Genomic DNA, 13,508 nt, shown 5'->3' with positions numbered 1-13,508 from the left:
TTATTTATTGTTTCTGTGCTTCCTTTTTAAATTATTTTTAAATGTAAACAACTGATACATAATACTGTATGACATACCATTATACCTGGTGCTGTTCTTTCCTTTTGCTTTCCCAGTGTACATTGTTTAATGTATGTTTTTATAACTTTGTTACAACAGTGAAAAAAAAATAGCAGAATTTGCACACCTAAAACCAAAAGTCAAGATGGTATGGGGTTCGTAAAGAAAAATGCAAACTTCTGGACTTTAAAAAAAATACAAATAATCTTTTTTTATTTTCTTTATTTTTTTAAGTACTGCAATTCTATTTTTCAGATATTTTTTTTTTTTTTATGATGTATGCTACAGTTCAGTGTTTTTATATTGATGTAGATTGATGTAGAAGATATCAATAAATACACACACACACACACACACACACACACACACACACACACACACACACACACACATATATAAAGTGTTTATTATATTGTGTTTTTGAGTCTTATTTAATGCATTACTTTTATATTTTAATTTTTTTTGTTGTTAACTGCTGTTGTTTTTAAAAGTGATATTAAGTAAAAATGTGTCTAGATGCTCGAGCGATTAAAAAAATAAAGTTATAATATATTTAGATTTTTTTCCGGGATTTGGATAAAATCTAATGTCGCTAAAATAGCTGCATAAATATCTATTAAATGCTTTTTGACCGCAGAAGTGATGCGTATTTAAATCTTAAGGCTCGTGATTGGCTGGGCAGCTGTGACGTCACGCGCCGTGACTGTCGACGTCGTAGACATGGCGGAAGTGAAAGGTCAGTTCAATCTCTAGTTTCAGATTTTAATTCATTGTTTTACATCAAATTTAGCCGAAAACAACCAACGTGTAGCGGGTTAAACATGATTGGTTGTTGTTGTCGTTCTTAAGTGTTGTTGGCGCGAGTTGGTTATTTGTTTAGTTATTTAGTCTGCTGCTGGTTGTTTTTGAGCGTATAAGCATTTCTGATGAATGACATTTACATCCATTCATGCATTTAAATCTCTTCAAAATAGACACGTAAATGAGGGTCTGTGAGGTGTTTTATGTCACATTAGTACAAAATGTTTTCGGATGAGCACAAATGTAAAGATGTCCATGTCTCTATCTGCAGTATTTCCATTGTGCTGTGTGGTGCAGAACTATGTTTGGGGTAAAGTGGGTCTGGACAGTGAGGTGGCCCAGTTGGTGGTCGGTGGAGATCCTCAGGCCGTCATAGAGGAAGCCAAACCCTATGCAGAGGTACAGTATTTGCCAAAATCTGCACTTTGTTTAGCTTAAAAGGTCTGGATGTACTTTCTCAAAGCTTGCCCCTCCTTTAAACGAATGGTCCACCTAAAAATTCAAATTCTGTTATTATTTACTCACCCTCATGTCGTTCCTAACCTACACGCTGTTTTTGTTACTGTGGAACACAAAAGGAGAAAAGTACAATACTCTTAATGCAGCTTCTTTCCATTCAATGTCAGTTCATTAATGACGACGCCTGTCAAGCTCCAAACAAACATAAAAGTAGTCCATGTGACTTGTACGCTGTTAAATTGGAAGCAAATAACAACTTAAATTTCCATCTGCTCTTCACACAAAGCTATTGTATGTCTTCAGAATACTTGGAATACAGCATAAGAGTAGTATAGAATACTTATACGCTTTTATGGTCCTTGTTGGAGCTTGACAGTCGCAGTAATGATTCTCTGTATTAAACTATATTCAATATTTTGACTGTTGTTGTTGTTCTTGTGCATTTGTGGCTTCTGTACACATTGCATAACAGACTTTAACACAAAAACAAGTGTATCTTTAAATAGGAGTTCACTTAAAGGTTAGCTTGACTTTTACTTTCTATTAATAAAACAGATACAGCACTGTACCCCGTCCTTAAACTGTTTAGATGTTATTGAAATGTTTTTTTGTTGCTTAAATAATAGATCTGTCAACTGATTTTTAATCAAATTAATTACATGATATGACAATTAATCGAATTAATAGCAAATGTCAATGTTGAACCCCCCCCGAATACAAATTATTTATTATATGATTAAATTATTACAATCAATTATATTAAAACAATTATGAATATAATATATTATACATATAATAATCAATATATAATGATTAAATAATTTAATAATTATTAACAAACCAAATAATTAATCTCATAAATGTCAATGTTTGCAGAGAAAGCCTCCCCCCCCATAATAAAATAATAATAATGATTAAATTATTACAATTAATTAATTATGAATATAATATATTATACATATAATAATCAATATATAATAATTAAATAATTATTAATAAACCAAATAATTAATCGCAAATGTCAAAGTATGCTGGGAAAGTCCCCCCGAATAAAAATAATTAAATATATAATGATTAAATAATTACAATTAATTAATTATGAATATAATATATTATACATATAATAAGCAATATATAATAATTAAATAATTATTAATAAACCAAATAATTAATCGCAAATGTCAAAGTATGCTGGGAAAGTCCCCCCGAATAAAAATAATTAAATATATAATGATTAAATAATTACAATTAATTAATTATGAATATAATATATTATACATATAATAAGCAATATATAATGATTAAATAATTAAATAATTATTAATAAACCAACAACAGCACTGTACCTCCTTCCTGAAACTATTTCGATGTTATTGAAATGTTTTATTAGTTCAACTAATTTAATGATTTTTAATAATATAAAAATATAATATATTATACATAAAATAATTTATAGAATTATAATACATTACTACAGCATTGGTTATACAATACAAAAAGTGGCTTTAGAAGACAATATTTGTTTATTGTCATATTTTTAATTATTGGCTTACGGTCCACCGCAATCCATTTTGCATATGAATTCAACAAATCTGCCTGAGATAATTTATTTTAAGGATTAAGGACACGTCAATGTACACACTATGTTCAGCTGGACTTGTGCTTACTGCCCCCCCCCCCCTGCTCACTAGGACTCGCAAAAACATTAACAGTGGTACTTCAAGCTCGAATTGCGCTGATGGTAGGGAAAATCCTCATTATGTACCGGGGACGTGATTAATTGCTTACATGTGTTGGCATATTTCTTATATAATTAATTGCACTGAATTAACTCATTAAATCAACAGCCGTTATAAATGATATAAATGATCAGATAAGCATTTTTGACTATCTCAACTTAATGAATGCAATTCCGTTTTCTGCCACTAGTGCCGCAGAAATTGCACACTTCCCTTTTAAGAACACCGTTAGGGATACAAAAACGTTTCCTAATGTTCATTCATTTGTAAGTTGACTTATTTTCTCATTATGTGATTATTTTGACCTTCCCAGCTGTGGATGGGTGCTCATCCCAAAGGTGACGCTCTCATCAAAGACAACAGGATATCCCAGAGGACACTTGGACAGTGGATTGCAGATTACCCAGGATGTTTGGGGTCAAAGGTCAAGGACACATTCCATGGGCAGCTCCCTTTCCTCTTCAAAGTGCTGTCTGTCAACACGGCTCTGTCCATACAGGCACATCCCAACAGGGTGCGATTACAGAGAATTTCACTTACGAAAAACTACAATGGTGTTTCTTGTGTTGTTGTAATCGCGTCTCCTGTTGTCACCTGACAGGACTTGGCTGCGAGACTTCACGCGCAGTTTCCAGAGCATTACCCGGACAAAAACCACAAGCCTGAGATGGCCATCGCTCTCACACAGTTTGAAGGGCTCTGCGGCTTCCGGCCGGTGGCAGAAATCATGGCCTTTCTCAAAAGTGAGTGTTTTGCAGCCCAAGATTACACTATATGGGTCTTGTCATATTTTAAAGTGAGTATGAAATCGAAATGGGTTGCGAACAGCATCGCATCTTGTCTTTAAGTCTTCCGTGTGGTTTTGCGTGTGTGTTTTGCAGATGTCCCAGAGTTTCATGCGCTGGTTGGTAATGACGCCGCTGAGGAGCTTCAGAACGCTGAAGGAGACTCTGAGCGAACGTCTCTCGCGCTGAAGAAATGTTTCACGCGCATGATGAACTGTGAGAAGAAACTGTTTGTCGATCAGCTCAACATGTTGGTTAAACGAATCTCGGAGGAAGGTGAGACATGGGACAGAACAGGCAACAAGATGACAAAAATAAATAGACCAAACATTATTTGGTATTCATCCGTTTATCGTGTTCTGAAATATGAATTTATGTTTTTGTGACACTCAACAAGTGTTCTGCCATGTCAAAATGTTTATGAACAATAAGATAAATCTATCATTTAATTTTAATTTGAAGTAAAAAGTGTGAAAACAGAAACTGATTGTTGGCTCCATTTGGGTGACAGAGTTGACAAACCATGGAAAATATAAGAAAAATTACTTGAAATGAAACTATATATATATATTGCCGGGGAAGGTGATGTATGTATATGTAGATGCATATATACACCGATCAGCCACAACATTAAAACCACCTGCCTAATATTGCCTATTACCGTAAACAATCATGCCACGCTCCAAATCACTGAGATCAAATTTGTTTCCCCATTCTGATGGTTGATGTGAACATTAACTGAAGCTCCTGACCCGTATCTGCATGATTTTATGCACTGCACTGCTGCCACACGATTGGCTGATTAGATAATCACATGGATGATTGTTGGTGCCAGACGGGTTGGTTTGAGTATTTCTGGAATTTTCACACACAACAGTCTCTAGAATTTACTCCGAATGCTGCCAAAAACTAAAAACATCCAGTGAGCGTCAGTTCTGTGATGAAAGAGGTCAACAGAGAATGACCAGACTGGTTTGGACCGATAACGTCTGCGGTAACTCAGATAACCACTCTGTACAATTGTGATGTGAAGAATAGCGTGTCTGAATGCTGTTCTGAGATGCGGGTTGGCGCTGTTGCACAATATTAGGCAGGTGGTTTTATTGTTGTGGATGATCGGTGTATTTGTCTGTGTATGTATATTTATTTTTTAAATGGCTACATACTGTATATTAATTTTATATATATATATATATATATATACAGTATATTAACTAATTATATAATTTAAAAATAATCATATATATATATATTTATATATTTATTTTTTAAATGACTACATTTATAGATATTACAAATTACATTTAATTAAAAAATATTAATATTACAGATTTACAAAAAGGTGTGTTTTTGTAAATGTAAGAAAATATATATATTTTATTATTATTTTTAATATTACATTTATATATAAATTATGTAGTTATATAAATGTTAATATACAGATTTACAAAAGGTGTGTTTTGTAAATGTGTGTATATGTTTTGTTATTGTTTTTTTTGTGTGTAGTGTATGTAGTTAGTGTGTGTGTGTGTGTGTGTGTGTGTGTGTGTGTGTGTGTGTGTGTATTCAAAGGTCCAAGTCATCCATTTCAAAAACTTTTTATTTGTATTATTACATTTTAGTTTTATAATATGTGTATATAATTTATATATGTGGCCTTATTTTTTAAATGAACCTTTTCCTTCTGTAAGGACATATTAGTAGTGTTTATTTTAAAGATACATATTTATATTTCTGATTTTATTACATTTAACATGTTTATGTTTTTTCGATACAGTATGGAATAATATCGGGTTACGGACGGGTGATTTTAAGGGTTGTGCGTGTTAATAAATGAATGAAAGAAATAGTGGTTTGGAACATTTGCATTAGGAACATTCTAGTGATCATCTGTTAAATATTGGGCTGACTCGTTCTTTTGTCCCAGAGTTTGCTGGAAAAGACACGTGCAGCAGTAATGGAGAACTGTTACTACGGTTACACTCCCAGTATCCAGGGGATATCGGATGCTTTTCCATCTACTTCCTGAACCGGATTGTTCTGCAGCCGGGGGAGGCCATGTTTCTGGGAGCAAATGAGCCTCACGCCTATCTTTCTGGAGGTCAGAGGTCACCACACAGCTATCCTCTACTAACAAAAGTATCATGGTATTACCATGTTTTTGGACATGTAGCATTGTATTCTTTCAGGTACTTTAGATGCTATGGTAGATTAGTATGTAATCATTCAGTACTATAGTATATCAAAGCATCATGATATTATCACAGGACAATTTTAACACCACAGAACTTTTTATGGGGATCTTTTTTATCATTTAATTTTTTTGTAATGTCAAAAATAAAATCATGTAATTTATATTTTTTGGAATACATAAAATCATTACAAACATTGTGCTGAAAAATACACCACATGATATATTACTATAATAATATTTACTGTTTAACATGTACAGGTCATACTTTACCCCTATATCAAAAGAAAAATCCATATTTATATATATATATATATATATATATATATATATATTAGTTGTATTGTGACATTATATTAAGCAAATTCCCTCTTAAATTATCATTATGGTAATGCAAAAAAAAAATTGCATTATCATGTAATGTGAAATAATTATGAGGAAAAATAATAAAATATTTGTTAATAAATGTATTTATATTTTTATATATATATAATTAATTAATACAATTATTATTACAATTAAAAAAATTTTTTTTATTAAATATTATTAAAAAATATAAAAGATGTATATTAAAAAGTGGGAAAAAATGTCGTACTTTCTGAAACCATCAGTATGTTTTTGTATGGTTATTTTTATTATTTAACCTAAATGGAAAAAAATTAATCTTCTACCTGTAAATTCTTGGATTACATAAAACATTTATGAATATTGTGCTGAAAAACCCACCGCATGACAAATAAACGCTCTTTAGATTAAATCACAATTAAAATTATAATATTTATGAAATATAAATGTGTGAATCTCACAAAACCTTTGAAGAATATCAAAAGGAGAAAATAAGTAATGATACTTTGCTTATTATTTTCATTATAATGCAAAAAAATCTATACAGTATCATGTAAAAAGAAATTATAATACCGAAAAATACACAGCATGAAAAATAATCTTTCTTTAGTTTAAATTATGATTAGTACAATAATATTTACTTTATATTTTCCCCCCAAAATATACATATAATGGGTGATTTTCACCAAGCCTGCCAAGTTCAGGTCATATTTCACAGGGAAATGACTTTTCTTGAATAAAAGTACGTTTATATTTAGGAAAAATAGGACGATGTTTTTGCGTCGTGACATTATTTTCATCATAATTAAGCACATTTTCCCCCAAATTCTGGTTAATGCAATTAACATTATGCAGTGCAAAAAACAATTATTAAAGAATCCAAGTCATCTTCAAAGTGAACATTTATTGCAGTGTATCCTTAATGCAAGTACACAAATTCTTCAGTTTCATGCTTTGGAAAAGGTTGTGTAGTTTTGTGTAATTTCTTAGATGTATATTCATTAATATTAATTTTGAATGAATATTTTTTCCATCTATAAACATTTCGTGACCCCATGCAGACTGTGTGGAGTGTATGGCGTGTTCTGACAACACTGTACGTGCTGGACTGACCCCTAAATACATCGACGTGGACACACTGTGCGAGATGTTGAATTACAGCCCCGCTCCTGTCAGCGCCAAAATCTTCCCCTGCGTGCGGGACAACTCCGACCCCTGCGTCTACCTCTACGACCCTCCTGTGCCAGACTTCACCGTCATGAGAATGCAGGTGCGTCTGACAGAACACATCGGATCTGAACGTCCTGAAGAATATCTGATGATCTATACTCATTTTCCTCACCTTTCTCTCTCTCTAGATTCCCGCCTCGTTGCGGCAGTACAAGGTGTCCCCGCTGGAATCTGCCGGAATCCTATTGGTTATTGATGGAGAGGCTGTCGCCTCCTCTGCCGCCGCCCTCTCTGACATCACTCTGAAGAGAGGCTCTGTGCTTTTCATTTCAGCCAATGAGAGCGTCTCTTTACAAGTGACGTCATCGACGGGCATGACCATGTTCCGAGCCTGCTGTTTACTGTAGATAATAAACATCCCGTGTCCAAACCAACAGGTGAAACTCATTTAAAATAGTGCCGAAAATACACAGCATGACAAATAGGCTCTCTTTGCTCTGACTTTTGCAATTATCATTATAATATTTGCCATAGTTATCACAAATAAATAATAATACAATTATGATTGACATTCTGCCATGTTAAAATCTCTGTGCATGTCCTTTTAAAATATGTTTCGGTTTGACCCATTTTGAGTCAACACGAAACCAAATTCGCAACCCATTTTACTTATGTAACGTAAATTATATACACATATTATAAAACTAAAATGTAATAATACAAATAAAAAGTTTTTGAAATGGATGACTTGGACCTTTGAATACACACACACACACAGAAGATATAATTAACTTGATTTTATCCATTGGAAATTGACTGGATGGTGAAAACAAATATAAAGTTAATATATTTTGATTGACAGTTAGACCATTTGTTTTCTTTGAAATATTGTGCACTGACGACTCGTTCACAATAAGACCAGGAAAATAGAGAAAGTAAATGGAGTCAATTCTGATGTCGTGTTGACTAATATGTACGCAGACATTTAATTGATCAGGAATGCACGGATGCATGATTGCGATTTATTTTGGCTGCAAAATATAAACATTTTAATAGCAAAATTTGTTCCATTCTAGCTTTTTGCAAAAGGACGTTACACCTTTTGCACACAAAAAAAAAATATAAAAACTCAGATAGTGGACGGGGGCATTTTTACCTTTTACTAAAATTAAATCAAATCTGGGAAAAAAATAATTTAGACCAATTTTAGCCTTTTTAAGACCAGTTTGTTTCATGGCATAACCGTTAAAACAATGGAGTAGAGACGGACCGATATATTCGCCACCTTCAACTAATGAATCGATTTTAAAAACTATCGGCTGATTAATAGAACATTATAAAATTTTCTTAGTCGGCACAGACTAATGGGGCTTTTGCACTGCACGGTACGACTCTGCTCGCTTTTTGGGGGTTTTCCACTGTGGATGGTACCTGGTACTTTTTTAGTACCACCTTGGTCGAGGTTCCAAGTGAGCCGAGCCTATACTAAATGTGACGTCAAAATCCTGCAGATCACTAATTGATCAGGGAGAATCGTCACTACCAGCATCATTGGATTAGCGACAAGGGACATCAACCCGCTAGTTTTAAAGTTAGCAACAGCGCTAACAGTATAATTTGTTCACGCAACTTTCGAATTGTAAAAAGAAATGGCTGTGCGCAAAATCACGCCGTGGTTAGAGACGAACAAAAATGTATTTCAGGAAGTGTCTCAGCTGTTGGCCGCACACGGCTACTAATTGGACCTACCAACAGTGTAAAGTTAAAAATGACTACAGAACCATCAACGAAAAGTGGCAGTGGTTCGACCAAATGGACGCTATCTAAACCGGCGAGCAATTGGACGGAGAGCGCGCTGGACTCGGCCATGATGGAGGATGGGACGTTTTGTTACGTTAACTCTATACTCCGCTTGAAAGCTTCACTTTATTTAGATGACCAGCTACTGGAAGCTTCTAAAACAACCAGATCAATTTAACTGTTACACTTGTGTAAAATCACCACGCAACAACTGCTTTATGCAGCACAATGAGCTAGTAGCTAACAGCTAGCGGTCGTGTTATTGTTTTGGTCAGTTTGTGTCGTGTTTAAGATGATGTCACGGCAGTAGAGGGGGCGTAACTATGACGATCAGCCTATAATCCCACCCACGTTGAGGCGGCAGTAAACTGCAGTGGAAAAGCAAGCTCAGAAAAGTAAAGCGAGACGAGTCGAACCGTAACATGCCGTGGAAAAATGCCAATAGAGCCCAAAATTGATCAAATACAAAACCAAAATCCTAATAATAATTAGAATAAAAAAAGATCATTGGCTGCATAACATGGGACTTTTAACACTAAACTAGCCTGAAACACACCAGGGACTCGCAAGAATGACATTACAATGCTCTATATTTAATATTGACCAAATTAAGCTTTTATAGCCTATTTATTATTATTATTATTATTAATATTATTCACAATATGATGTTGGAGACACCATTTATGTGCTGATGAGGGACGTTTCTATATAGTCGCAATTTTCTTCGCACACCTTCCGTCAGTTTAAAAAATTTAATTTACAGAAGAACAGAGGAATAAAACAAAATATCGGCAACTATCGGCATAGATTTGCCGATAACCGATATTTCTAAAAACAACTATCGGCACCGATTAATCGGTAAAACCGATATAACGGTCTACCTCTTCTAATAAGAACACTGTTCAATGGAGAATTGTTCAATTGATTTTAAAGTTAACCTACAACCTAAGAAAGGGGAAGCTTTGTTCCTGATGTCAGTTGTCCTTTATTAGTGACTGTATGGCTTTATCTTGTGTGGTTTTGCTTTATTACTTAAGTCACTGTTGCATTAGCAGTGTTCAGAGCACAAACTACCGCTATCCTGGCATTTATTTACTGTATTTGTAATGCCCTTTTGAAAAGTGGTTCTGCGATCTATTGTAGATTTTTTTTAATCTAAAAACACACTGACCCAAACTTTGTTTGTCTCCAGGATTATTTATATATTTAATGGAGCTGTGAAACTAAATTCTACTGAAGTATTGTGGGATAAAATGCATGATGTATTGAATAAATGAATGAATGTACTGGAACGTTTGAGCTGTAATGGAGCATGATACGAGGAAATGTGTATGTAATCCCTAATAAAACAGTTCTGTACTCTTTCATCTCATTACACCTGCTTATTTCAATGTAAACTTATCCAATATGTTTCTCAGGCAACGGTTAAATTCCTCATAATCATTCTTAACTGCCTGGCAATTACTGGATCAGAGTTAACATTTATACTAAAAAGGTGTGTCTAAGTTGGGAGTCCACTAGGTTTTGAGACTAACATGACCCAAAATGTCTAATTAACTCAAGCAAGCAAATATTGCACAATAAATGTTGACATTGAATAAAATACATCATGCAATAAATCTATTTATTAAAGAACTGCAACACTATCGATATTCTTAGGTTAAAACTACACAAAATAATATAAATGATCTTAAAACAAGTTCAAACTAGACTTTTTTTCCATTTGTTATAAAAGTCTATAGAGGGTCTTATAAATACTGTTATAAATAGAGGAGGTCTGAGTTTCTGATCCCAGACCAGTTGGACGTTTACAGAGGTTTGTGTGGTCTGTTGTCTTCTGTGATCTCCACAGCTTTACTGAGGTGCTCGCATAAACCGCTCTGTTCTGACGGTCTTGTTGGAGCTTGATTGACAGCAGCAATGGCCAATGAGTCTAGAGTAAATATGTGCTGTTGAATCTGATTGGCTGTGGGCGTGAGGGCCCGGTAGAGCTTCTGCAGGGCTAGCACATCCTCTAGAGCATTGTGAGCTGCATAAGAAACACCCAGGATGGTCTTAACCAAGTTCTCCTGCTTGAAGCTCTGGAGTCCGCTGTATTTGAGAAGCTGTCGGGCGAGAGGAAGGGTGTCGACGAATCCAGAAACCCCATTCTGGAAGTCTGACCTCAAGTTGAACTCATCCAGAGCTCTGGCCAAAACATGACAGTCAAACCTGCGAATGTTGTGGCCCGCCAGGAGCGGGCGACCCAACATCTGGAGAAACGTTATGAAGGAAACTAGAGCTTCTCGGAGAGAGCTGGTGAGCACCGGCCTGCGGTGGAGAAACAGACGTTGGCGTCTCACCCTGAAACCCGTAACTCGAGATGCTCCAGGCTGCATCCGGCAACGGGGAACCATGAAAAGGTTGAAAGTGTGTTCTCCACTCACTGCGGCCAATTGGACAATTTCACATGAGGGACCTGGAGGATCAAAACAGATGCAAAAAGAACAAAACAAATTTCAGCCCTGTAGATCAAACTCAACAAATCCTGACCATACCTAGACAAAACTTTTGTGCATCATATAGCCATTATGATTATTATGATGTCTAATTAGGCAGCACACTAGGTTTGGACACAATAATGCCCAAAAAATGCTAATTAAGGCCAAGATACCCAAAAATGGTCTATGTGCACACTAGGTTTTAAAACTAAGATGCCTAAAATTGGAGTCCAAGATGGCAGCACACTAGATTTTAAGACTAAGATTCCCAAAAGTGGTGTCTAAGTTGGCAGGCCACTAGGTTTTGAGACGAAGATACCCAAAAGTGCTGTCTAATTTGGCAGCACACTAGGTTTTGAGGCTATGGTGCCTAAAAGTTGTGTCTAAGTAGGCTGCATACTAGGTTTTGTGACAACGATGCCCAAAAAGGGTTTCTAAGTAGGCAGCACATTAGGTTATAAGACTAAGATGCCCAAAGTGGTGACCAAGTAGGCAGCACACTAGGTTTTAAGACCAAGATGCCCAGTGGTGCACATGTAGGAAGCACACTATATTTTAAGACTAAGATGCCTAAACATGGTGTCTAAGTAGGCAGCATACTAGGTTTTGTGACAATGATGCCCAAAAAGGGTTTCTAAGTAGGCAGCACATTAGGTTATAAGACTAAGATGCCCAAAGTGGTGACCAAGTAGGCAGCACACAAGATTTTAAGACTAAGATGCCCAAAAGTCTAAGATGCCTGAAAGTTGTGTCCAAGTTGGCAGCACACTAGATTTTGAAGACAATGATGCACAAAAATGGTTCTGTACATGCAGCACACACTGATTTAAGAATATGCTGCCCAAAGTTGTGAGGCAAAATATGCTACCTTTTGATATCACAGTATTGAGACGCCTATTTTTCAACCATGAGCATACCTGCATTCATTTCACACTCTTCTAATTGTTTAATAAAGATTACATGTTTATAAAAGCCACATACCTAGGCCAGTTGTCTCTAAATCAAAAAACACCGTACAGCGTGGATTCAAAGAGCTTGAGCTACAGTCCATTCTTACTTTTATTTTGTTGCGTGCCATCTGCTACGGTGAAGGCTTGTCGCATGAATATTAATTACGTTGCGTGTCGTTCGCCCGGTAGGCTTTCGTGATTGGCTGAGAAGAAGACAATGGTCAGAGGGCGCTTTTTAGCTGGCGAATGGAAGAGTCCTGTGATTATGAGGGCGTGTCTTATGAATATTAATTACGTTTAGTGACGGTAAATATAACGTTATGATGTTTTTACGTAAATCACTGATTCTTGAGAGTCGGGACAAAACATGTCCCACATAGAAAAGTCTAATTTATAGCAAAAATTAAGAAATTCATCATGTATGACATACTTACAAAGTTAAATTTAAAGGAATTGTATATACCTATCTGATTTTTAGAATAAACTTTTTTATCTTTTTGGGGAAAAGTTGTTTAAATGTATGGTCTTTGGTTAGATGGTCCATGTTATTGCACTTGTCCTCAGCAAGAGGTTACAATATTAACCATCCCAAAAAACTTAAAAAAAGCTCTACAATTGTGAAAACATATATATCAAATAAAAAATAAGGGGTATAAATATAAAAAAACAACGTATGAAGTGAACATCAAACAATATTTTCCATAAATATCTGCCTATTAAAGTTGTGT

At 35.1% G+C, this 13,508-nt stretch overlaps 2 protein-coding genes across 2 annotated transcripts; one reads left to right on the top strand and one right to left on the bottom strand.

Moving 5' to 3' along the window:
• The first annotated feature begins 765 nt into the window (after positions 1 to 765).
• mpi (mannose phosphate isomerase) lies at positions 766 to 10,711 on the top strand. Its single transcript, XM_052120053.1, has 8 exons — positions 766 to 796; positions 1,133 to 1,260; positions 3,373 to 3,573; positions 3,661 to 3,802; positions 3,941 to 4,120; positions 5,772 to 5,945; positions 7,442 to 7,650; positions 7,739 to 10,711. Exons 1-8 carry the CDS (start codon positions 781 to 783, stop codon positions 7,955 to 7,957), a joined length of 1,269 nt encoding a protein of 422 aa, XP_051976013.1. The 5' UTR covers positions 766 to 780; the 3' UTR covers positions 7,958 to 10,711.
• A 282-nt stretch (positions 10,712 to 10,993) lies between these two features.
• Positions 10,994 to 12,922, bottom strand: plex9.2 (PML-like exon 9.2). The gene is made up of 2 exons (XM_052120056.1): positions 12,812 to 12,922; positions 10,994 to 11,808 (listed from the first exon to the last, which is right to left on the bottom strand). The coding sequence occupies exons 1-2, from the start codon at positions 12,906 to 12,908 to the stop codon at positions 11,159 to 11,161; spliced, it is 747 nt and encodes a 248-aa protein (XP_051976016.1). The 5' UTR covers positions 12,909 to 12,922; the 3' UTR covers positions 10,994 to 11,158.
• Positions 12,923 to 13,508: the final 586 nt, after the last annotated feature.

Source organism: Xyrauchen texanus, chromosome 46 (assembly GCF_025860055.1).
Source record: "Xyrauchen texanus isolate HMW12.3.18 chromosome 46, RBS_HiC_50CHRs, whole genome shotgun sequence".
Classification (NCBI taxonomy): Eukaryota; Metazoa; Chordata; class Actinopteri; order Cypriniformes; family Catostomidae; genus Xyrauchen; species Xyrauchen texanus.
The sequence above is the reverse complement of the archived record's forward strand: the minus strand, read 5'-3'. Positions and strand labels throughout refer to the sequence as shown.

Excerpts from the sequence above, each read along its gene's own strand:
- plex9.2 (XM_052120056.1), bottom strand. The coding sequence starts at position 12,908 with ATGGCACGCAACAAAATAAAAGTAAGAATGGACTGTAGCTCAAGCTCT. Across the intron at positions 11,809-12,811 it reads TTTAGAGACAACTGGCCTAG|GTCCCTCATGTGAAATTGTC; the intron begins GTATGTGGCTTT and ends TTGATCCTCCAG.
- mpi (XM_052120053.1), top strand. Across the intron at positions 1,261-3,372 it reads AAGCCAAACCCTATGCAGAG|CTGTGGATGGGTGCTCATCC; the intron begins GTACAGTATTTG and ends TGACCTTCCCAG. Across the intron at positions 7,651-7,738 it reads TCACCGTCATGAGAATGCAG|ATTCCCGCCTCGTTGCGGCA; the intron begins GTGCGTCTGACA and ends CTCTCTCTCTAG.